Source organism: Aegilops tauschii, chromosome 2 (assembly GCF_002575655.3).
Source record: "Aegilops tauschii subsp. strangulata cultivar AL8/78 chromosome 2, Aet v6.0, whole genome shotgun sequence".
Lineage (NCBI taxonomy): Eukaryota > Viridiplantae > Streptophyta > Magnoliopsida > Poales > Poaceae > Aegilops > Aegilops tauschii.
Genome location: NC_053036.3, coordinates 23,674,593 through 23,700,447, shown reverse-complemented (window position 1 = coordinate 23,700,447; position 25,855 = coordinate 23,674,593). Strand labels below are relative to the sequence as shown.

Here is a 25,855-nt window from a genome sequence, read left to right as displayed (position 1 = left end):
GGTGGAGGATACTGCAGAGTACGTCTTGACCGTGCACTATCAAATACAGATTGGGCGGTTGTTTTCCCTCAAGCCCAGCTATCTCATGAGACTGCAGCCTCGTCTGACCATTGCCCGTTATGGTTGCAGTTGGAACCCCCTACTCCAGCACAGGTCAAACAGAAGTTGTTCAGGTATGAAGTATACTGGGAGCGGCACGAAGATTTCGGGTCATCTTTGGAAGCAATGTGGAGTGGCTCTCCGGCTGGCCAAAATGTCATGCAACTGAGTAAAAAACTTGGAGACCTGCCGGCATCGCTGCGACAGTGGATCGGGGCAACGATAGGCTGCATGGGAAAAGAAATAAAGAAACTAAAAAGGGAGTTGGCCACTTTGCATAATGATCCCCATGGAGTTGCGCCCTCACATGCAGAGACAAAAATTATTAATCGTCTCATTGAGCTCTACCACATGGAGGAAATTATGGAGAGGCAGCGATCGCGCATCGACTGGCTTATAGCACGAGACAGAAACACTAAGTTCTTTCAAAGGAGGGCAAGTATGCGTCGACGGAAGAACCTGATCAAAATTTTGAAGCGCGCGGATGGAACCTCAATGGATGATTCAGCCAAGATGGCCTCAATAACTAATGAGTTTTATAAAAACTTATTCACGTCAGAGGGAACGTCAGGGATGGATACGGTGCTTGATGCAGTCCCCTCAAAGGTCACCCCAGATATGAACTTGATCCTGACCGCGGCTTATAGCGGGGACGAGGTGAAAATTGCCCTCTTCCAAATGTATCCCACGAAGGCTCCAGGGCCGAACGGATACCTGGCGCATTTTTTCCAGCGACATTGGGAGCTGTGTGGTGGCGAGGTGACAGAAGTAGTGCTACGTATATTGCGTGGGGAGGAAAGTCCAGATGCTATCAATGAAACGATCCTTGTTTTAATACCAAAGGTAAAAGATCCCACTGACTTGACATAGTTTAGACCTATCAGTTTATGTAACGTGTTATACAAGATTGCCTCCAAGGTGTTATCCAATAGATTGAAACAGATATTGCCTGACGTCATCTTTGAAGAGCAATCAACGTTTGTGCCCGGTCGTTTAATCACAGATAATATAATAACAGCATATGAGTGCTTGCATTTTATGAAAAAAAACAAAGCCCAACGGAATAGATATTGTGCAGTAAAACTGGATATGATGAAGGCATATGACCGTGTTGAGTGGAGCTACCTTGAGGCTATCATGACCAAGATGGGTTTTGCCCCTACTTGGGTAGCTTCAATCATGAGGATGGTGACTTCGATGAAATTTCCTGTCCTCTTCAATGGGAGTAAGCTTGAGGAATTTACACCGTGAGGGATCCGTCAGGGAGACCCCATTTCTTCATACCTGTTTTTGATTGCAGCGGAGGGCCTTTCGTGCCTCTTAAAAACCCAAAATGAATCATCGCACCTCGGTGGTATTCGACTGGCTCCGATGGCACCGCCGGTAAGCCACTTGCTTTTTGCAGATGATAGCCTGCTGCTTATCAAAGCCAGTTCAGCTGGAGCGAATGAGTTGTCTTCCTTGATGGATAGATATTGCAATGCCTCAGGCCAGAGAACAAACTTAGCAAATTCCTCGGTGTTTTTCAGTAAGGGCTGCCCGAACTCGCAGAAAACTGAGGTAAAAAACGTTTTGAACATCCCTAACGAATCTCTATCTGATAGATACTTGGGAATGCCCATAGATGTGGGATCTAGTAAAAACGGAGCCTTCAAATTTCTTAAAGACAGAATATGGAGCAAGATTAAGGGGTGGATGGAAAAGCTATTGTCAGCCGGAGGGAAAGAGGTATTGATTAAATCCGTTGCACAAGCGGTTCCCGTTTACTCCATGTCATGTTTTAAACTCCCACGAGGCCTATGTGAGCATATCAACTCGCTCAACAGAATATTTTGGTGGGTAGCAAGGATGGGAAGCGGAAACCTAGTTGGGTATCATGGAGCACTATGACTATGCCAAAATACTGTGGTGGATTGGGATTCCGGGATATAGAGCTTTTCAACCTAGCTTTGCTAGCGAGACAAGCCTGGAGAATTCTGACAGACCCGGAGTCCCTTAGCGCCCTAGTATTGGAAGCCAAGTATCACCCTACAACGGATTTCTTGAGCTCGGAGCTGGGTTCGGCCCCTTCCCAAATCTGGCGAGCCATCATGGATGGACGGGAAGTGTTAACTCAGGGGTTAATCCGGCGAATCGGCGATGGTTTAACCACACACATTTGGAACCAGAACTGGCTACCATGTCCGGCCAACATGAGACCTATAGTGAGCAGAATAATGGATCCACCTCAAAGGGTGAGCGAACTAATCTTGCCAGGTACACAATGGGACAGCACAACAATCTCAGAAATCTTGCTGCCAACAGACGCTCAGGCAATTATGTCAATACCCTTGTGTAGGAGACACGTCGATGATTTCTGGTCTTGGATCCATGAAAAGAATGGGGTGTTCTCCATTCGATCTGCCTACAGTATGCTGGTTAACACCAAGATGAGGAGAGAAGCATGGCTTGAGGGGCGAGCAAATTCATCAGATACTGATAGAGAATCCAAGTCATTGGAGAAGTTATGGAAAGTTAATGTACTCCCCAAGGTGAAGATCTTCTTATGGAGGCTTGCTCAGCAATCCATTCCCACAACAGGTTTGCTACATCACCGGAACATGTCCACAAGCACACGGTGCGGCTTGTGCGGGGCAGAAGATTCATGGAAACACTCGTTACTCCACTGCACAGTAGCCCGTTGTGTGTGGGCACTGCAAGATTTGGACCTGGTAGAGGCCTTGAATAACACCACTGAGCCGGATGCGAGGATATGGCTATTTGTCCTACTGGATATGCTTTCGCCAACAGAGTTTACCCAGGTCGCGGTCACCATATTGGCGCTTTGGCATTCACGGCGTCAGACGCTACATGAGAACATCTTCCAGAGCCCTTTGTCAACGCATAACTTCATTTCTAAGTACATCAGAGAAATTGAGGAATGCAGGCCCAAAATGACTCAAGGGACAGAGAATCCAATCCCGGTGCAAATGCAGACTAGATGGGTACCGCCGCCGCCTGGAGTGGCAAAGGTCAGAGTTGATGGAGCAACCGCGAGAAACACCCTGGATGGTTTGTTCAGCGATGTATGCAGAGACGATACCGAGTTATTCTTAGGAGCCTCGGTGATCAAGATGCCAGGTGTGGTGGATCCGGCTACTCTGGGAGCTTTGGCGTGTCGTGAGGCGCTTGCTCTAGCGTCGGACCTGCATATCTCGCGGGTTGTTATTGCTTCAGACTGCCAGGGTGTGATCAGGGACATCAAAGAAGGCACAGGAGGATTGTATGCTAGTACTATCAAGGAGGTTAATGAGACGGCAAGAGACTTTGATCAATGTACCTTCATCTTTGAGGGTAGATTGACAAACATCGAGGCACATAGCCTTGCTAAAAACGCTTTCAGACTAGATTATGGGCGCCATTTGTGGCTCATAAACCCACCAGATATTCATTGTATTCCTATGAACTTTTATGATTAATAAAGTGTGTTTAGGCTAAAAAAAATCTGGAAAGAAAAAATTGGTGGCGTGGAGCAGGACAAGGGATACGGGGCGAACGTGGCTATGAACAAAACGAACGACGTCGATGTGCCATCACGTCCACAGACTCGGAGTAGAGATTTTTCCTTCTTGTAGAAAATCGTAATTTTGCCGGTATGAAAAGATTAATTAATGTGATTGAGCGATTTGTTTTAAGATTAATTAATTTAGATTTGATTTTTAGAGATTGATCGTGATTAATTTTTTTAAACGTAATTTTGTTAGTATGGAAAAATTAGTTAATGTGATTGAACGATTTTTGGTAAGATTAATTAATTTAGATTTTGATCTTTAGAGATTGATTATGATTGATTTTTTCACATAAAGACATTACTAAATAACCTGTGCTAGTATGGAGAGTTATGATCTGTTCAAATTTTTTCATTCTGTGAGAGGTCACACAAAAATAAACTAGTGTGGTGGTGGGAGGTGGACAGAAAAAACCGTTCGAAAAAAACCGGACGAAAGTGGTGGGACAAAAAAAAACGTGGATGCAGTCCTACCGACTGCTCCATTAGAAGTAGAGATATTAAAGGGGAGTTGGTCCCATCTCATCCCCTCCTCCCTCGGTTTTTTCCTCCCGATGATCCCCTCCCTCTTTGGTTTTCTGTTGATTTTTGGTACTCTCAATCGATGCCACACAAAATTGAAACTAACATAAATAAACAGTATAAAATCAAATCTTCCTGAATTAGCTCAATCAAATCTAAATTTTATTTCCTTCACCTACAAATACTAAATTATATCAAATCTTACCAAAATAACTAAAATCACTTCCTGAATTAACTCAATCAAATAAAATCAAATCTTCCCAAAATCACATCGAAATCTAAACTTTATTTCCTTCACCTACGAATACTAAATTACATCAAATCTTACCAAACCTCAACTAAATCAAAATTTTCATTGCATTCGCTACCCATACTCAAATCAAAATTAAAACATATCAAAATCATGAATATTATGTGTGTAATGCACATGTCAGATCTAATAGTATTGAACCACAGAAATATGTATGCACCAATTTCAAGACACGTGCAATTAGTTAGTTAGCTTAAGTATTCCAGTTTTCGTCGTCAATGAACCGATGAGTCGTTTGTCCGACCTGTGAAAACATGAACTAACAGCCTTGCCGCATTGGTAGTCAGTTTTTTAACTACTCACTCTGTTACTAAATATAAGTCTTTTTAAAATTTCATTATGGATTATATACTAAGCAAAATGAGTGAATGTACATTCTAAAATATGTGTATATACATGTATCTAGTCCATAGTGGAATCTTTTTTTTTTTGCGAGAAAAACTTTCAATCTATTCATCTTCAATCATGGTAGTACAACGAACACTAGAAATAATAAAAATTACATCAAGATTCGTAGACCACTTGCGACGACTACAAGCACACTGAAGCGAGCCGAAGGCGCGCCGCTGTCATCGCCCCTCCCTCGCCGGAGCCGGGCAAACGTTGTTGTACTAGACAGTCGGGAAGTCGTCATGCTAAGGCCCGGTAGAACCAACGCACCAGAACAGCAACCGCCGCAGATGAAGAGTAGATCAAAAGGATCCAACCTGAAGACTTATATTTAGGAACATAGCGAAAATTGGCAATGGCTCCTAGGTGCATCTGCACCCATTGTCTAAATACACATTTTGAGAAGTTGAAAAATTCCGAACAAAAATCCCGCATGTATATCCGGACATTCTAAGTGCATGCACAAAGTTTTCGGTGAAAAACGAGGTTTTTCGTGGCTTCTGTAAAAAAGACAATTTCTGATGCTTCATTACAACTATTCATTTTGCATTTCTTTATATTTTTTACACGAGCCACAAAAAACGTCGTTTTTCACCGAAACTTTGTGCATGCACATAGAACATCTGGACATACCGCGGGATTTTTGTGCCGTATTTTTCCACATTTCAAAATGTGTATTTAGACAATGGATGCATATGCACCTAGGAGCCAAAACACCGCGTCCGGAACGTAGGGAGTATCGTTGTATTTCTCATAAAATGGAAGAAATTTATTGAGTACCAAAGAGATATTTAAAGTTATTGAATCCTTTCATTCTATACTTGATTCGGAGATCTTAATCTTTGGGGCACAATCAATTCCTATTTGATTTGGGGCACAATCAACCTATGGCTATATAAACGAGGTGAAACAGAGTAGAACAGAAGCACCATGTGAGTGTAGGAAAAAAGGCAGATCCATCAAAATGGCAAGCATGGCGCTCGTTCTCACAGTTTGCTTCTTGGGCTTCTTCGTGCCCGCCCCTTCCGTGGCGTGGCCCTCCAACAACAACGACTTCCTCCGGTGCCTCTCGACGAACATCCCCAGCCAGCTCGTGCTGACGCCAAGCTCGCCGTCGTTCACGCCGCTCCTGGTGTCGTCCATCAGGAACGCCAGGTTGGTGGCGCCGGCTACGGCAAATCCTCCACTGTGCATCGTGACGCCCACAAACGCGTCGCACGTCCAGACCGCCGTGCGCTGCGGGCGACGACACAGCGTCCGTGTCCGCGTGCGCAGCGGCGGGCACGACAACGAGGGCCTCTCGTACCGATCAACCACCCCGAACGGCGAGGCGTTCGCGGTGATCGACCTCGCCAAGCTCCATGCCGTCCACGTCAACCCGCACGAAGCCACGGCGTGGGTCGAGACCGGGGCGACGGTCGGAGAGCTCTACTACCGCATCGCCACGGCCGCGCCAGGGCTGGGCTTCCCGGCTAGCGTGTGCCCGACCGTGGGCGTGGGGGGCATCATCAGCGGCGGCGGCATAGGCCTCATGATGCGCAAGTATGGACTCTCGGCCGACAACGTCCTCGACGCTAGTATGGTCGACGCCAACGGGAACCTGCTGGCGAACAAGAAGGCCATGGGGGACGACCTCTTCTGGGCCATCCGCGGCGGCGGTGGCGGGAACTTCGGCATCGTGCTGTCGTGGAAGCTCAGGCTCGTGCCAGTCCCACCGAAAGTGACCTTCTTCAAAGTCGCCAAGACCATGGAACAGGGCGCGGTCGACACGGTGACCAAATGGCAAACGCTCGCCCCGGCGCTCCCTGACGATCTCAGCGTACGTGTTGTCATCCAAAAGAGCCAGGCCAACTTCCAGTCCCTGTACCTCGGTAACTGCAGCACGACAGTGGCGACGATGCACAGCCGGTTCCCGGAGCTCGGGGTGACGAGCGCCGACTGCAAGGAGATGAGCTGGCTGCAGTACACGGCGTACATATACTTCGGCGACGCCATCAACAGCAAGCCGCTGGAGGCGCTCCTCCTCAACCGGTCCACGACCCTGGGGCCCTTCGTCAAGAACAAGTCCGACTACGTCAAGAAAGCCCTCACCAAGGAGACCTGGAAGAAGATCTTCCTCTGGCCCAACGGCGCAGCGTCGGGGCAGCTCATCCTCGAGCCGCACGGTGGAATAATGGACCGCATTGGCGCCGCAAAGATCCCGTTCCCCCACCGAAGCAGCGTGCTCTACAACATCCAGTACGTGGAGCTATGGAACGGGAAAGAGGTCGGGGGCAACGTTACGCCTAACGTGAGCAAGAACCCGAGGGGCGCATACGTGAACTACAGGGACCTCGACATCGGCGCGAACAAGGTGGTCGACGGCGTGATAAGCTATGATAGTGCCAAGGTGTGGGGCGAGAGCTATTTCGGCCAGGAGAACTTTAGGAGACTCGCCGAGATCAAGCGCAAGGTGGACGCCAGCGACTACTTCCAGAGCGAGCAGAGCGTGCCGCCACTTCCCTTCAACGAGTAGCTAGTGTAGCTGTGCAAAACAAAACAATCGTGTTTGACCAAATTGTAACTGCTAATAGTTCTGATGAGCTAAAAAGGTTATAACATGTGTCAACATAAAGTCATTAACTAATGATTTCTGCACAATTTTGGTGCTACAGATATAACGTAGCCGCATAGAATTCAAAACCAACAAGTTTTTTTTTTCAGATCATGGGCAGCATCATTCACACTTTCTTTTGTGAGATAATGTGCAGCATCATTCACACATTTGAGATCTGTTGAGTAGAAACTATAGTCCTGATAACGTCAGGAGATACATTGAACTTGAACCAACATGATCCTGCATCATGTTCGGCTTTGCTAAAACATGAGCTGCCGCGTTACAAAATCGACAAAGGGTGGGGGGGGGGGGGGGGGGGGGGGGGGGGGGGGTGACAGCGATAATAGTAAACTTACAGCATAACCAGTTACGTGCCCTAAGTGCTCTCATGAGTGGGCCTGTCCATAATAGGCGTCGTATAGACGTGCCGGCTCGGCTGGGGTCGGGCTAGGAAAGGAAGATGGGCTAAAGGGAGGAGAATGCCCTACCTGTAGGGGTGAAAAGCACCAGACTGCAGCGGGACAACCGCTACATACACAACAAAATAACCGTGCACCCCTATTTCTCGCTTTAAGCGAGCACAGGGGAAGCCTTGCATCGGGAGGAGACACGACGGGCCGGCCCAGCCACGCGGAAAGCTACGGCCTATTTTTTCTATTTTATGTTCTAGTTTTTTTTAGCTTTTTTTGTATTTTTCTTTATACTTTAAAATATTCTACCTAATACAAGAAACACTCTTCAAAAACACATTTGAAAAATGTTGAATAATTATTAAAAAATATTGAACAAGAATTTAAAAAACAATTGAACAAGTATTTTGAAAATGTTGAATAAGTATTGAAATGTTGAACAAGTACATGCAAATGTTGAATAAGTTTTGAAAATTGTCGAATGGGTATTTGAAACATTTAGAACACGTATAAAAAATGTCAACTAAGTATTAAAATGTTCAACAAGTATTTAAAAAATGTTGAATAAGCATTTGGACAATGTTGAACTTGTCTACAAGAATGTTAATCACTTATTAAAAAATGTTTTTCACATATAAGAAAATGTAGAGTGAAAACAAAAACAAACATAATAAAAAAAAAAAATGAAGAAGAAAAAAAACCAAACAAAAAATGGAGAAGAAACAGTGAAAACCACGCTCATTTGGACTTAAGTTGCCTAATTCTACTATGATGTCACCAAAAAAAGGCTGGTCTAATGTAGAGATGCCGGCTTGCTCGAAAGCTGGAGACCAGTGTTCGATTCCTTGGCCAGTGGCGGAGCTAGGAAAATCAAATTGGGAGGGCCAAACGTTGCTAAACCTTGTTTGGGAGGGCCAGATCATTAAAATGCATTGTTTTAACAGCAAAAAAGTCAATGTTTACACTAGTATTAGGCCTAAACCAGTGACATTAGGGGGGGGGGGGGGGGAGGGCCCCTGCTAGTCCCCCCTGTCTCCGCCACTGTCCTTGGCACGCTCCAATTTATCTTTACTTTTTTCCTTTTAGTATTCATGTTCATAAATGGGCCAGGCCGATTAGTGTAAGGCCTTCAGCGAGTGATCCTTTCAGCTTGCTTAAGGCAAATAAAATAAAATCTGTTCAAAATCACATCTAAATCAAAACTTTATTTACTTCACCTGCAAATACCAAATCAAATAAAATCTAACAAAAACCTCAATTAAATCAAAATTTCCTTTACATTTCCTACCCATACTCGAATCAAATTAAATCCCGTCAAAATATTGAATATGGTGGGTGTAATGCAAATGTCAGATAGGATTAGTATTGAACCGCAAAATATGTATGTGACTATTGCAACACACATTGCAACTAGCTACTTCTTCTGTTCCTAAATATAAGTCCTTTAAGAGATTCCAATGCCGACTACATAGAAGCAAAATGGGTGAATCTACACCTTAAAATATATCTATATACATCCGTATGCAGTCCTTTATTGAAATATCTAAAAACACTTACATTTAAGTTTTCTTCGTCAATGAACCGATGAAGCCGGCTGTCCGACCTGTGAAGACATGAACCAACAACCTCGCTGGATCGGTTGTGATTTTTTAACTATCATTTTATGTCTCACAAAATGGAAGAAATGTATTGAGTACCAAACCGATAATTAAAGTTATTAAAACCTTTCATTCTAACGCGTCCTCTACCAGTTGTACTATAGTTCTAGCCATATGTCAACAATTTAACAACGGATTTGCTATTTTACAGTCGAGTGTTTTCCAATTCGTCGTCATTCAAATCTATGTTCGTCCGTTTTCGTGCGGAGATTCGCGCTAGGTTCTGTTTTGTTCCGGTTGGTTTTATTGTCGGGCGCGGTTTTGTGTCTCAGCCCGTTACCGTCGCCCTGGCCCGACACTATTGATTTTTTTGTCCTTTTTGTATTTAGGAGTGGGTGTCGTTTCCTCTTTCATTTGGTGGCTCTGTTTAGATAATGCCGAGGGGAGAGAGAAAGAGTTCGAGTGGCGGAGCAGAGGAGGCAATTCCTTCTGTTCATGTCGATTCCGAGATATTCCACCGCTCGATCTTGATTTCTCTTCCCTTTCTCTTTGATCCCTGGCTGCCGCGGTCGGTTGTTCTTGTCTCTCGCCCTCCCCGGTATGATTTTGCTTGTGTTGTGGCTGTGTAGCTTCAAAATCTAGGCTGAGTTTCTTGTTTGGATCCGTGGCAGGTGCATGTTGCGGCCATGTTGTAGTCCGCCATTTTGCTCCCCTTCTACTTGCCTGAGATGGGTGATTTGTTCTGTAAGTCATCGGGTGTTCTAGGTCATCTGGTAGTTGTGGTCGTTTTCGCCCCTGCTGATTTGTTTCCTCTGCTGTAGATGTAGAGGTAGGCGAAGTTGTAGTTGTAGTGGTGGATTCCCCTGTCCATTTTATTTCTGCAGGCCTGGGTGTCTATTCCGCCTGTATTTTTATCGGTAGATGTAGTTGTATATGGCTTGGCCTGGGATTCTGCTGGCTTATGCAATGTGGATGTAGTAGCTAATTTGTGTATCCTTCCTCTGAATTTGTTTGCCCTTCCTAGTTTGATTTTGGCCCGGCCCTTTGTGATGTAGATGTAGGTGCTATTTGTTTAAGTTTCCTGCTCTATTATGGTTTCTGAATTGTTGGCTCCTTATGTGTCTTACCTGCACATGTTTGCTCTTGTAGTTTCTGAATCCCTCATGAATTTTTCTTGTTAGATGTAGGTGTTCAGTTTCCCTGGTTCGTGAATCTAAATGAATTTGTGTGTACTAGGCCTGCAGTGCTGATGTAGTGTTAGTCCATGGATTTTTCTTATTTTTGTCAGTGCAATATACCTCAGAATTACAGTGTAATGTATCCCATAATTGGAGTGTGATCCCCATGCTTCTTTATTCTAATTACAGTGTAATGTACCCTAAAATTATAGTGTATTCTAGCCCAGATGGCACTGTATATGCCTACAATTGCATTTTCGTTTACTAACCCCAGATTTACAGTGTAATATACCCCAGATTTTCACTGTATTTTGTATGCTTCAGGACTGTAATTATTGCATGGTTCCCCGTTTTACACTGTAATTTGCATGGTACAGCACTGTAATTGTTGTAGGGCTTTCAGTTTTTGTCAGATAGACTACTTTCAAATGTTTCATCACTGTAATATACCCTAGATTTTCTCTGTAATTTATATGCTTCAGAACTGTAATTGTTATATGCTTCAGATAGATTACATTGGCTTCTTCGTCTGGGCTTACACTGTAGTATGCCATAGTTTTACACTATAATTTGTATGGTTCGACATTGTATTTGTTGTAGGTATTTGCGAGGTAGATTACAGTGGATTTTACCTTTGAATTGGAGGGCTTACACTGTAATTTACTGCAGATTTACACTGTAATTTGAATGCTTCAACATTGTAATTGTTGTACGGCTTACAACGTATTTGTCACAGTTGATTTACCTCTGATTTTGCTGTGTAATTAGCATGCTTTTAGGACTGCAATTCATGTATTTTCTTGCTTTTTTATTTTCTTCTTTTCTTGTGCTAGTGTGTCTCCATTGCAGTAGTATTGAGCAGAGGTCCTGTTTTAGGTTGATGATTGTTTTTGTGTTCTTTCTAGATTTGTCTAGTAAATAGTGTTACATTAGCTGTTCATGTGTATTCTTTAATGAAGTGTATGGAGATTTTGTTCTACTATTTTACTTCTTTTCTTTTTCCTCCTTCATGTATTCTGTTTATATGTTTTACTTTAATGAGTAGGCTACAGAAAGTCTCTCATCTGGACGTTTGGTTAGTATCATCTCTTGACAATGCAGATTCTGTGGGTGAACCTATTGTGCCTAACGACTTTGCGGAAGATGGTTCTTATCCTATGTCTACGGTAGTTATTTCTTTCTTCTTATCGAGCTTTATTTTATTGTTCTTAGTTATTGAGGTTGTTTTATTTAATTTTAGTCTGTTGACTTTTTAATATATTTTTGCAGGAACTATCTGGTGATGAAGGAGGGTTTGACAAATCTCTTTTGAAGTTCTATTTGAATCAAGTGTGTTTTCCTTTTCTTGTACTATTTTGATTTTGTTTTGTGTATTTTCTTTGGGTGGCCCTTGTGTTTTTGTCATTTCAGAACGTAAAATGCTTGAAAGGAAATTATCATCTGCTTCCATGTTCATAGGCCCATCTCCTGAGTGTACCTGCAAGCAAAAGGGCAATTTGTTTTCTATAGTTGTGCTTTTCTCAGATTGGTAGCTCTGTGGTATTTGAATTTTGCTTTTACTGAATATAATATCGGAATGTAGAAGTGCGGTGATAGAAAATGTGTCCTGCGACATATTTGTTGTGAGCTTTTATTATTATTTATGTATTTAGAATGTTCCTATAGTGTCTTTCAACATATTCTGAAACAAATGTGTAACTATCATTTAGAATGAGTTCTTCCTGAGACAATCTCAATAGATCATCTTCAGTTGCTGTCTTTATCATGCTCCTCATCTGGCATATTTGAACAAAAAATGCCAGTATCAACATAATATTGAGCAACAAACCGTCTAGATATAGATGAATTTTGCTGGGTACTTAAACAGTTGTACTTTATGTATTTTTGCTTCCAATAGTTGGGGTATTCCAAGTGTATCCTCGGAACTAACACTGTAAATTATAGTGAAGTATCTCTGAAGTTTTATTGTAATTTATTGGTGTTTTACCGCATAGCTTCATCACTGCAAATCCCTGCATAATTTCATTCTAATTCCCTGTGTATTTTTTCTGTATTCTTCGAGGGTATTGCACTGTAAGCACTTTCATCGTAAAGCTTGGGTATTACAGTGTAAGCCATGGGTACTTGCTGTGTAATTACATTGTATGTATAATGTATTTTATAGAGGTTTTACAATGTAATTCTTGGTCACTTGCACTGTAATTACAAGCTTTGGATTCTTGGGTTTCACACTGTAATTCCTGCTCACTTATACTGTAATTTAGTGTAATCTCATCAGTTTTTACAAGTGTAATTCCTTGTGTGCTTGCAGTGTAATTACTGTGTATGTACTATGTAATTTATAGGGGGATTTACACTATAAATCTTGGTCACTTTCAGTGTAACTCTTGGGTATTTTCAGTGTCATCCGTTTTTACTTGCATTGTCATTAGTTTCTGCTACTGAATGTTTCTGGAAATTACCCTAGATTTTACATTGGAACTACCTCAATATTTTAGAGTAATTTCCTGCTACATGTAGCATGCGAAGGTTCTGTAATTTCCTAGATTTACAGCTGCTGTTGATATGTCTTGTATTTACACTGTTTTTACACGCTTACATGTAAACCACGTCAGAATTTTAGTGTAATTTCCATGTTCATGTCATTTTAATTGCTACATGGAGCTTGCAAAGTTCATGTAATTTCCCAGATTTACAGTTTGCTATTGATCTGTCCCTTTTGTAGATGAAGAAAGATCCTCCTAATTTGTTCATGCAAGAGGTGAAGAGAGCGAACAATTGGAGTAGGAGTATTTTTTTAAATGAATTGGAATAGGAGTGTTGCTGACCTGTCAGAGATTAGCCCGAACCGTTTTCTTTCAAATACAAAACATACAGTTGTAGGGGTGGAAGGTTTTGGACATACAGGTGTTAGCTGTTTATTTGTCCGGAAATTTGAATGTTCTCGAATTAAAAAACAATCAAATGCTAAATAGACAGTCCCAACAACAATTCAACTTATTTCCTGTTAGGGAGGTATTTAAATTGGTGGTCATAATATTTGGGGCACAATCAATGTCTACTTGATTTCGGAGAAATTTCCACGCATGTAATGAAGCATTCAATGTCTACTTCAAGATAAGAGTGACACGTGCCTATATAGCGAGGTAAAATAGAACAGAAGCACGGCAGATCCATCGAAATGGCAAGCATGGCGCTTGTTCTCACAGTTTGCTTATTGTCCTTCGTGCCTGCTCAGGCGTCGCCCTCCAACCACAACGAGTTTCTCCGGTGCCTCTCGACGAACGTCCCCAGCCAGCTCGTACAGACGGCGAGATCGACGTCGTTCAAGCAGATCCTGGTATCGTCCATCAGGAACGCCAGGTTCGTGGCGCCGGCCACGGCGAGGCCCCCGCTCTGCATCGTGACGCCCACCAATGCATCGCACGTCCAGGCCGCCGTGCGCTGCGGGCGCCGTCACGCCGTGCGCCTCCGCGTGCGCAGCGGCGGGCACGACTGCGAGGGCCTCTCGTACCGGTCGTGTAGCCCCAACAGCGAGGCATTCGCGGTGATCGACCTCGCCAATCTCCATGCCGTCCGCGTCAACCCACAAGAGGCCACCGCGTGGGTCGACTCCGGGGCGGGGATCGGGGAGCTCTACTACCACGTCGCCATGGCGGCGCCTGGGCTGGGCTTCACGGCTAGCGTGTGCCCGACCGTCGGCGTGGGTGGCATCTTCAGCGGCGGCGGCATAGGCCTGATGATGCGCAAACACGGTCTCTCAGCCGACAACGTGGTGGACGCCACCATGGTCGATGCCGAAGGGAACCTCCTGGCGAGCAAGAAGGCCATGGGGGATGACCTTTTCTGGGCTATCCGCGGCGGCGGCGGCGGTAATTTCGGCATCGTGCTGTCGTGGAAGGTGAGGCTGCTGCCGGTCCCACCGAAGGTGACCTTCTTCAGAGTCACCAAGACCATGGACCAGGGAGCGGTGGACGCGGTGACCAAATGGCAAACGGTCGCGCCGGCGCTTCCCGACGACCTCAGCGTACGTGTCGTCGTGCAAAACCGTCAGGCCAACTTCCAGGGCCTGTACATTGGTAACAGCAGCACGGTGGTGGCGACGATGGCGAGCCGGTTCCCGGAGCTCGGGGTGACGGGCGCCGACTGCAAGGAGATGAGCTGGGTCCAGTACACGGCGTACATATACTTCCGCGACGCCATCTATAACGAGCCACTAGAGGTGCTCCTCCTCAACCGGTCCATGACCCTAGGCCCCTTCTTCAAGAACAAGTCGGATTACGTCAAGAAACCCCTGACCAAGGAGACGTTGGAGAAGATGTTCCTCTGGCCCAGCGGTGTGGCGACGGGGCAGCTCGTCCTGGAGCCGCACGGCGGAAGAATGGGCGGCATCGCCGCCGACGACACCCCGTTCCCGCACCGGAGCAGCGTGCTCTACAACATCCAGTACGTCGAGTTCTGGAACGGCGAAGGGACCGGAGGCGAGGTTACGCCGAACTGGGTCGGGAGCCTGTACGACTTCATGGCGCCGTTCGTGAGCAAGAACCCGAGGGGCGCGTACGTGAATTACCGGGACCTTGACATTGGTACGAACAAGGTGGTCGACGGCGCGACGAGCTATGAAAGTGCCAAGGTGTGGGGCGAAAGTTATTTCGGCCAGGAAAACTTTAGGAGACTAGCGAAGATAAAGCGCAAGGTGGACGCCGACGACTACTTCCGGAGTGAGCAGAGCATCCCACCACTTCCCTTGAAGCAGTAGTGTAGCTGTGCAAAACAAAACAATCGTATTTGACAAAATTGTACTCCCCTGTGTCTGAAAATATTTTTAGTTCTAGATATTTTCGGATAGAGGTGATTGAACTTGGATCGGAGTAGGCTAGTAGATCCGGTGAACCTACCTTCTCCGGCAGTGGATGAACTCGAGCCGGAGGCCATCATGGTGCTGGGGCGCACGGCGATGGCGGAGAGTGGGCGAGGTGGTGGAGCTTCTCGTGAGCACCGCGCTAACCCTAGATCGGTAGGGATTGTAGGTGGGGATTGTGGCAGCGATTAACCTCGTAAGTCGTGCCCCGGCCCCCACCTCTGTTTATATAGCGCGGGTCACAGGGGCCCACCAACCATGGTTTGGTTGGGCGCCCCCCATCAGGGCGCGAGTCAAGGGCCCGTTCGACCCGTTGGGTTCGAACGGGAGAGAGATCAACCTAACATTCTCCCCCTTGATCTTAACTTTACTTTTAACTTTATACTTTCTGGTTTATTTGTTTCATCACATATTGGTACATAGAGCATGTTTTATCGTCACGACTTAATTGCCCTTAGGAACATACAGCTACAACATACGTTATGTTCAGAAACAAATTCTGTTCCTTTTGGGCCTATCCAGGAATCATAAGGCTTTCCCTTAAACCCATGCCGGCTAAGTGTTCCTTGAACACATTGGGTGGTAAGCCTTTCGTTAGCGGATCCGCAAGCATATCCTTTGTCCTTATATGCTCGAGACTTATAGTTTGATCCTGGATTTTATCTTTCACAACATAATACCTTATCTCTATTGTTTTGGCAGCATTACTCGACTTGTTGTTGTGAGCATAGAATACTCCGGGCTGGTTATCACAGTACATCTTTAGTGGTTTGTGAATGCAACCTACCACTTTCAAGTCGGGTACAAATTTCTTTAGCCATATCGCCTGCCCCATGGCTTCGAAGCATGCTATGAATTCTGCATACATCGTGGATGATGCAACTATCGACTGTTTGGAGCTTTCCCACGAAATAGCTCCCCCAGCGAGGGTGAATATGTATCCTGACGTGGATTTTCTATCATCTCTGTCCCCCGCAAAATCTGCGTCTGAATACCCTTTTATCTCTAGGGAATCACTTCTCCTGTATATTAGCATGTAGTCCTTCGTGCCTTGCGCATAACGCAATGCTTTCTTTACCATCTTCCAGTGCTCTAGGCCTGGATTCTCTTGATATCTACCGAGTACCCCGGTGATAAAAGCTAAGTCAGGGCGAGTGCACACTTGTGCATACTGTAAGCTGCCAACTGCCGAAGCATATGGTACTGCTTTCATTTGATCGATCTCATACTGGTTCTTGGGACATTGAAATTTCCCAAAACTATCGCCCTTGACTATTGGAGCAGGTGTGGCTTTACTCGCATGCATATTATACTTTTTAAGAACCTTTTCTAAATATGCTTTCTGAGATAGTCCTAAGACTCCATTGTTCCTATCTTGGTGAATTTCTATGCCCAAAACATATGATGCTTCATCAAGATCTGTTATGTCAAAATTTGAGGACAAGTATTTCTTTGTTTCTTGTAGTAGACTAACATCACTACTAGCAAGCAGGATATCATCCACATACAAGATTAGGAAAATATATTTCCCATTTTTAAACATTGCATAAATGCAATTATCCTCAATATTTTCTTTAAATCCAAAACTTTTAATCGTTTGATTAAACTTTAGATACCACTGCCGAGAGGCTTGTCTTAATCCATAAATGGATTTCTTCAGGCGGCATCCCATATTTTCCTTGCTTTCCATGATAAAACCCTTGGGTTGTTTCATGTAGACCTTTTCTTTTAAATCACCATTCAGAAATGCCGTCTTAACATCCATTTGATGTAACTCTAAGTCAAAATGAGCAACTAATGCCATTATGATTCTGAAGGAATCCTTACATGAGACTGGAGAAAATGTCTCATTGTAATCTATCCCTTCTCTTTGTGTAAATCCTTTTGCCACGAGTCGTGCTTTATACTTTTCTATATTCCCTTTAGAGTCATACTTAATTTTGTAGACCCATTTACAGCCTACTATTTTGGCTCCTTTAGGAATTTTCTCTAAGTCCCAAACATCTTTGGAACTCATCGATTTCATCTCGTCTTCCATTGCCTTCATCCACTTCGATGAATGAGGGCTTCTCATGGCTTCTTCATATGAGGTGGGATCTTTTTCCATATGAACCATTTCTGTGTTATAAACTTTAAAATCAGTAGAAATAGCTGACTTTCTTGATCTTGTAGACCTTCTAAGGGCCTCAGTTTCTGGCACATTTTGTGCCTCAACTTCTGGCACTTCTTCTAAAATTTGCTGTTGCACCTCCCTTTCATGCTCAACATCGGGTTCAGTCGGCTCCTGACGGACAGGTTCCGGGTCTTCCCCCATAGCTGTCATGGGTGGAGTTGCAACTGGTAGTGAGAAAAATGGCTCCTGAATCATCGGATTAGGTGCATGCACCCTCTTCTCCTCAAGATCAATTTTCCGAGCTACCAAGCTCCCCCTCATCATTTCGTCCTCTAAGAAGACTGCATGTCTCGTTTCTACAAATTTTGTATATCTGTCAGGGCAGTAGAAACGAAAACCTTTTGATCTGTCTGGATAGCCAATAAAGTGGCAACTTACTGTTTTGGGATCTAACTTTGCAATGTTTGGATTAAACATTTTGGCCTCAGCAGGGCACCCCCACACCTTGAAGTGTTGTAGGGAGGGCACCCGTCCTGTCCATAGCTCGTACAGTGTTTTGGGCACCGACTTGCTTGGTACTCTATCGCGAATGTGAATGGTGGTTTTAAGCGCCTCCATCCATAATCCCAATGGCAAGTTGGAATAACTCATCATGCTGCGCACCATATCCATAAGTGTACGGTTGCGCCTTTCAGCTACTCCATTCTTTTCTCTCAGAGTGGGATACATTAAAAGCACATGAGTTATCATATTTTTCTCTTGCCAGAATTTCTCCCGCCATACGGGATTTTTGACATAATATTATGTCAGCTTTACCCCGTTACGCAAGTATTTTCCCAGACTTTTTCCGCCATGCAGGTTTTATCATAATCATCTTTTTCCGCCATGCGGATAATTCCCTGTAAAGGAACATAAATGCCAGAATTGGCTCTTTTGACTGCATATTCAATCATCAAATTTAGGAATAAATCTGAATGCTCTTTGACACACATGCTTGATCCGACGTTGGTCAAATTAAACACGCATGTTACTTTTTTCATCTCAAATCATGTTGACTGAAAAAACTTCTTCATAGAGAGTACATGAAAGACATTCATCAACCAAGACTCTGAATGATCTATCTCTTTTCTTTTTATGCCATTCTTTAGAGAGAACATACTCCCTCACGTTATGACTTTTCTTGGTCATCTTTTGGGTCACAAGTACCCAGCCATTCGCTTTCACGAATGAAAGCATGCAAAACTTTTAGTCTGAGAAAACTTAGCCAATAATCAACAGTGATGGGCATAAAAAATAACCCTACGTTGGTCTGGTTAAAAGAAATGCACATTAAACTTTTGAAACTTTCTTTTATATTCTAAATCACCATTGTGGCAGAATTAGAATAAACATCATCCTTATACATTAATTCCATATCACCGTTGGGCGGAAATGGAAATAATGCATATAACTTATAAACAATGTGATGATAGTATTTCTATTAAACAACTTTGCTAAGAATTAATCTTCACCATCAACTTTATTGCAGCGGGAACAAGAAATATACATTTCTCTAGTTCAGGAGCATTTCTTGATCTTTATCCGTTCTCTGAAAATTGACCACTTTGATACAAAACTTATCAGAGATTCAAACTTTGAACATAAGACTCATAGAATGATAGCATTGTTATCATCAACGTTGGTCAGAAAATAACAATACCACATTTTAACTTTTAAAACAAATATCTTTCTTTTGTCATAGTGGAAACTATCTGCATCTTATTTCACCCACAGGGGAAAAACATTGCTAAGAACATTTCTTTCAATTAAATTTTCCCGTTGGTTCCAATTTAATTGGAGGATAAAACTTTTACTTTGCAGCGGAAACTTTATAATATTCTATTAAAAAAATAATTCCGTACTCTTTACTCTCTAAGCAATTTTAACCGGTTGGTTCAAAAATGCATTAGAGGAGCAACAATTTAATATCTTACTTTAGTTCGATTCACTTTTAAAAGAGCACTTTTAAATTTCAATAATAAAACATGATCATGTTATTAACAACGTTGGTCATACAAATAACATAATCATATTCATTAAAATATTCACTTTAACATGCTCTTAAAAAACTTAATTCTTTTTAAACTTTTATTTTCTTTGTAAAAGAGCACTATTAATTATTTACGCAGCGGAAAATCATGAATAAAAATTCACGAACTTTTACTCTTTACAGAAACGTTTTCTTTGACAGAATAAAAAATTATGAACTTTTTAATTTTCTTTATAAAATTCATGAACATTTCTTTTCTGAAAATTTTCTGTTTGCATTTTCAGAAACTTTTTCCTGTTTACTATTCTATTTTCTGAACAAATTTTCGTTGGATTATTTTGAACAGAAAACTGTACTATAATTTGCCCAAAAAACAGAACAAAAATTAAAGTAAACAAAAACGGCAGCCTCAACTCGGCCTGGGCCGCCCGCGGCTGCGGCGTCGGCCCAGCTCGCGCGGCAGCGCTACTGGCGGCTGGCCTCGACCCAGCGGCCGGCTGCTGGCCTCCTCCACTTTCTTTCGGCCCATTTGGCCCGGGGCGGGACTAGGGTTTCACGAGGGCCGTTGATCACGATCCAACGGTGCACCGCTGTTCTCGCTGGATCAAAACCAGCGACACGGTCGCCCCGATCGATCTCGAACCCTATCGCCGCCATTCTCGGTCTCTCTCTCCCTTCTGTTTGACGGCGGAGGCACGGGGCTGCGCCCCGGCCGCCCTGCCCGGCCGCCGGCGACGGCAGCGGTTCCACCGCGCCATGCCCGAGCTTCCTTTCCCTTCCCCCTTTCTGAGAGAGAGGCTCTGCCAAGCCCTCTGCTCCCCTTCGCGCGCTCGCTGTGGCTCTCCTCGCCGGAGACCGCAGGAAGAGAGAGAGGTTCGCACCGGCTGGCGACGGCGGCGAGGGCCACCGCGTCGTGCGCGGCTACTCTCCCTTCCCTTTCCCTTCTCGCGTCGCCCCTGGTCTCTTTCATGCTCATCCACCATCGCCTCCTCTCTGTGTCACCGAGGATGACGACGGCGTGAAGTAGCGGTGCCCCCTCTGCCCCCCTAGCCGGTGTGCGCGAGCTCCCGATGGAGAGCGCGTCGCCGTCAAGCGGTGCATTTGTGGTGCCCTTTGCCCCTTTCGGGGTAATGTTCTTCGTCCCGGATCCTCGGCGTGCCGATGCGATTCGGGATCGAGAGGAACGGCGCGGCCGGAGCGGCGGCACAACTTTTCTTTGAGATGTCTTTGCCCTCCTTTTGCTTTTAGGGTTCTTGGGGAAGGGGATTTCCTTTTCTTTTTCTGTTTTTGTTTCTTTGTACCGAAATCAACTAGCCCGATCTGGCTGATACCATTGATTGAACTTGGATTGGAGTAGGCTAGTAGATCCGGTGAACCCACCTTCTCCGGCAGTGGATGAACTCGAGCCGGAGGCCATCGTGGTGCTGGGGCGCACGGCGATGGCGGAGAGTGGGCGAGGTGGTGGAGCTTCCCGTGAGCACCGCGCTAACCCTAGATCGGTAGGGATTGTAGGTGGGGATTGTGGCAGCGATTAACCTCGTAAGTCGTGCCCTGGCCCCCACCTCTGTTTATATAGCGCGGGTCACAGGGGCCCACCAACCATGGTTTGGTTGGGCGCCCCCGACAGGGCGCGAGTCAAGGGCCCGTTCGACCCGTTGGGTTCGAACGGGAGAGAGATCAACCTAACAAGAGGGACTAACTGCTTCTGATGAGCTAAAAAGGTTATAACATGTGTCAACACAAAGTCCCTAACTAATTCGCAAAAAAGGTCCCCAACTAAGGATTTCTGCAGGATTTTGGTGCTACACATATAACGTAGCCCCATGTAATTCAAAACCAACTATTGTGTTTTTTGAGGTAATGCCGTAATGGGCAGTATCATTCACACATTTGAGATCTGTTCAGTACAGACTATAGTCCTGATAACTTCAGGAGATACACCGAACCAAGAGGACCCTGCATCATGAGCTGCCGCATTACAATATCGACGAAGAATGGGGGACTGAAAGCGAGAATAGATTTGTTCTAAGAATATTGTACCAAGTAATTTGACACATAAAAGTACATTCAAAGAAGAATCGAGAACTTCCATTTTTCTCCAGAACAAGATTAATTGCATGGGAAAAATTCAAGTGGACACTGGATATGCAAACTGCCGACACCTGTCCTCCTGATGCATCTGATGGCGTGCTCAATGAGCTTCTCTCCTCGGCTCCCGAGTCCCGATCGACACGTTCTCGGCTCATTTTCTCGTCGCGTGCGGACGATCTCATCTATCATGGCTCATAGTTCCTCGGCTCAACCATGTGAATGGACCCCGTTTGCACATCACTGGAGCGATCCCATCGGCGTCGGGCCGAGCGGCCATGGAACGCCAGCCATTCCTAGACGCCGGGTCAGCTAGCAGACTGACGGCAGCGGTACTAGCGTCTCCGACATGTTCTTGGGGAAGGATGCAGACCACGCGGAGCTGGCGAACATGTTGGGCGCATCACGGTTCATGCCGCAAAGTTGGAGGACTCCGGGCAAGCTGGGCATCCCCATTATCCCATGCCAGGCAACGAGCTGGCCGCCATGACCGCACGCGCCCACGCCGCCGTCGACTGGACCGTGGACAGTGGCGGATGTCCACATGGAGGTGTGTTGGCAGCCCAACATCAGCCCAGAAGTCACCCCTCATCACTGCTCAAGTATGTGCCACTCATTCCAAATCGTCTCACTTCTCGGCTGGTCACCTATCCTCTCACTATTCCAGCTTAAGCACGCTTAACTTTTGAGTAGTATTCTTCCTAGTTTCCAAGTCTGCACTTGTTGTTTTCCTGACAATAGTAAGCTGTCAATCCTATTAATCCTTAAGAGTTGAACTTGAGCATGAAGCACCGTTTGAGTTTGAAACTATTATTTAAAAAAATAATAATTAATTAGTAACACTAATATTTTCTTGAATAAGTAGTTTGACCACAGTTTGACCAGAGTTTGACCAAAAATTCAAAAAAAACTTAAATTTGAGGATAACTATTTTTCCTTTCAAAATTTGAGAATTCTAAAAATTTGTAAAACAGCCTACGGTGGTCGAAATCGGAACCGGATTATCATGCTGAATATTTTGATATATTATACGTTTTTTCCCGACATCGTATGCAAAAATTATAGCCGTTTTACCTTTTCATAACATTTTTTTGCAAAACATGTCGAAATTTATGCTTTTTAATTTTCCTAACTAGTAGATGTAGTAACATAACTACATCTGGAAGGATTATATTTTTTGAAGTTTTAATCATTTTCTTTTGTTTTTTTTCAAAAAGGAAATGGCGAGGGGGGTGGGGGGGGGGGGTAGAGTTTGATGGTGTCCAACAGAAGCATACTACAGCATGGTGTCCATCCAATCCTACCGTTGACTACATCTACTAGCACCGTCCCACGCAGAGTCACAACTAAGGTTAACCAAGACAGAGTCACGTTCTATTAATGTGGCAAAAAGAATTACTTTTAATATAGCAAAAGTAATTCTATCAACTATTATTAAAGGCCAAACAACTATTAATACAAAACTTTAGCAAAATTAATATTAATTAATTATTAAAAATTATCTACTGGTTTGCTATTTTTAATTATTAAAGGCTAGACAGAGTCACATTCTATTTGAAACTATTTTTAAACTCAAATTATTCACAATCTAGGGTTTGAAGAAAATTTGAAAAAAAAATCATATTTAAATCATTGAAATTTGAAAACTAATGGCACAAACAGAAACTGGACAAAATTTTGAATCTAATGCAAAAAGAATCACTAGAAAACATTAAATATCCTAAAAGATATAAGCAATTTAAAATAGAAACTAAACACAAAAAACAAATGGAAAAACAAAAAACAAATTTCGAAACCCCTTTAGTCCCGGTTCGTGGCCTTTAGTCCCGGTTGGAGCCACCAACCGGGACTAAAGCCTCAACCCCTTTAGTCCCGGTTCGTGGCTCGAACCGGGACTAAAGTCCCCATGAACCGGGACTAAAGGGCATCGCACCCTGTAGTCCCGATTCGTGGCTCAAACCGGGACTAATGCCTGCCCGGTGCCCTAGCCGCTCGAACTGGGACTAATGCTCACATTAGTCCCGGTTCGTAATGCAAGCGGGACTAATGCTCTTTTCTGGCGTCAACCAAAGCCCTGTTTTCTACTAGTGAACACATGTCAGCAGTCGATCTTCTCTACATCCAACGGTTGAGAGCGCTTCCAAGGGAAGTGAAGCAAGAAGATTACCCTAGCCACTCTACACCTGTAGGTGGTTGCTGCCATTCATGAGAGTGTGAGAGAAAACACACAAGAGAAACCACAACCTGAGAGAGAGAGGAAGAAGAAGAAGCAGAGGTTCTGTCCAGATTTGCTGCATCTTACAAGACAGTGCTCAAGCTGGTGTTTGGAGGCTCAAACGTGCTTGGATCGACCTCAAACTTGGTAAGCTCGTTCCTTACTTTGAGTACTTCGATCTGGTTAGCTGGTTTGAGGATTGGGTCAGTGGAGCATCAGATTTGAGAGTGGTTTTGTTAGCTCTGATTGCTGCAGTTTCAGAATAGAGTAGTTTTGGAAGACGAACAGTTTGGGTAGGCAAATGATGTCCGATTGACCTGATATTTGTAGGGGGTGTCAAGAACTCATGTGTCTACTTGTCTGAAAAATTTGGTGCTATTTGGTTCAGCGGTTTAAGAGCAATTTGCAAAACACTGGACGGTACAGAAGTTGTGTTAACTCTGCTTTGCTGAAATCTTGCCTATTTCGGTTGTTGTTGCTGTTGCCAGTTGGCAATGTGGAGTGTGTGTTGTAAATCTCTCTAGAGGTTCTAGAGAAGACTTTGTACTCATCATTCTTATAGTGAAGTTTTGTGGATCGGACGGTCCACAACCGTAGCTTTTACTCCTCAAGTTGAGGAGGTTTTTCCACGTTAAATCAAGTGTCACGTGTGCATGTTGTTTGTGTTATTCCACTACTTACTTGTTGGTTGAAGTTGTCCTCAAAGTTCATCACAAGTGGAGGGGGCTGTGTAGTTTGCATATTTTCCATGTCGGTGAATTTGTGCAGCTCATTGTTACTGTGCAGCCCCAACAAAGTGGCGTCCGAGCCTTGGTTTGCTTGTGCAAATTGATGAGTTTCTTGTGGTTAAAGATGGAAGTGAATACCAGCAGGATGATATCTTTCAATGGTACAAATTATCAAGCATGGAAGGGCAAGATGGAGGACTTGTTATATGTAAAAGAATACTGGAAGCTAGTGTTCTCCACTGAGATGACGGAGGGCATTGAGGAAGGTTAGTGGAAGGTACTTCATCGCCAAGCTTGTGGGTTTATTCGGCAATGGGTCGATGAAAATGTTTTGAACCATATCATAGATGAGACACATGCACACACCTTATGGCAGAAATTGGAAGAGTTGTTTGCCCGAAAAGAAGGTACAAACAAGATGTTCTTGATCAAACAATTGATGTGCTTGAGGTACAAAGAGGGCATTCTAATTGCAGATCATGTGAATACATTCCAAGGCATTATAAATCAGCTTTCTTCAATGGGAATAACATTTGAAGATGAAGTGAGAGCTTTGCTGCTACTAGGCCCATTACTGGACAGCTGGGAGACCTTTAAGGTCACGGTTTGCAATTCATCACCTAATGGAGTCATCACTTGGAATATTGTGAAAACCAGGGTACTAAATGAAGAGTCCGGAAAGGTGGTTGAAGCTAGTTCTTCCTCACATTCAGAGGTGCTGGTCACTCAGTCCAGGGGGAGAAGCAAGAGTAGAGGTCCACGTAAAGGGGCAGAAAGAAGTAGGAGCAAATCAAGAAGTAAGTATAATGATTATGAGTGCCATCACTGCCATCAGAAGGGCCACATTAAGTGGCAATGTGACAAGTGGAAGAAAGACAAAAAGAAAAAGAAGCAAGACCAGAAGCAAGCTGACAGTGATAGTGACACAGAGGGCAACAGAGTTACTGCAGTAGAAGAGGATATCATGCTTGTTATGCATGAAGAAAATGAGGGCAGATTTGGTTCCACTCTTGAGGAGAAGATCACTGTTGTTTATGACCAAACCGTCAACCTTGTGGATGGTGACGAGATGATTTGGGTACCTGACAGCGGTGCTACCATTCATGCTATATCTCGCAGAGAGCTCTACACTAACTATATATCTGGTGATTTTGGTGTTGTGAAGATGGAG

The 25,855-nt window shown here is 44.3% G+C and overlaps 3 protein-coding genes and 1 long non-coding RNA gene across 5 annotated transcripts; all 4 read left to right on the top strand.

The window, feature by feature from the left end:
- Positions 1 to 2,278: 2,278 nt before the first annotated feature.
- Positions 2,279 to 3,557, top strand: LOC141040649 (uncharacterized). The gene is made up of 2 exons (XM_073506769.1): positions 2,279 to 2,355; positions 2,438 to 3,557. Exons 1-2 carry the CDS (start codon positions 2,279 to 2,281, stop codon positions 3,555 to 3,557), a joined length of 1,197 nt encoding a protein of 398 aa, XP_073362870.1.
- A 2,259-nt stretch (positions 3,558 to 5,816) lies between these two features.
- On the top strand, positions 5,817 to 7,528 carry LOC109781544 (berberine bridge enzyme-like Cyn d 4). Its single transcript, XM_020340133.4, has one exon. The coding sequence runs from the start codon at positions 5,833 to 5,835 to the stop codon at positions 7,381 to 7,383; it is 1,551 nt and encodes a 516-aa protein (XP_020195722.1). The 5' UTR covers positions 5,817 to 5,832; the 3' UTR covers positions 7,384 to 7,528.
- A 2,226-nt stretch (positions 7,529 to 9,754) lies between these two features.
- LOC109781551 (uncharacterized) lies at positions 9,755 to 12,363 on the top strand. 2 transcript variants are annotated; one of them, XR_012201636.1, is made up of 3 exons: positions 9,858 to 10,070; positions 10,144 to 11,816; positions 11,920 to 12,363. It is a non-coding gene; the product is annotated as an uncharacterized lncRNA (long non-coding RNA). The 2 variants fall into 2 exon arrangements; XR_012201635.1 differs by having other exon boundaries at positions 9,755 to 11,816.
- Positions 12,364 to 13,831: 1,468 nt separating this feature from the next.
- Positions 13,832 to 15,527, top strand: LOC109781539 (berberine bridge enzyme-like Cyn d 4). The gene has a single exon (XM_020340129.3). It carries the CDS (start codon positions 13,832 to 13,834, stop codon positions 15,407 to 15,409), a length of 1,578 nt encoding a protein of 525 aa, XP_020195718.1. The 3' UTR covers positions 15,410 to 15,527.
- Positions 15,528 to 25,855: the final 10,328 nt, after the last annotated feature.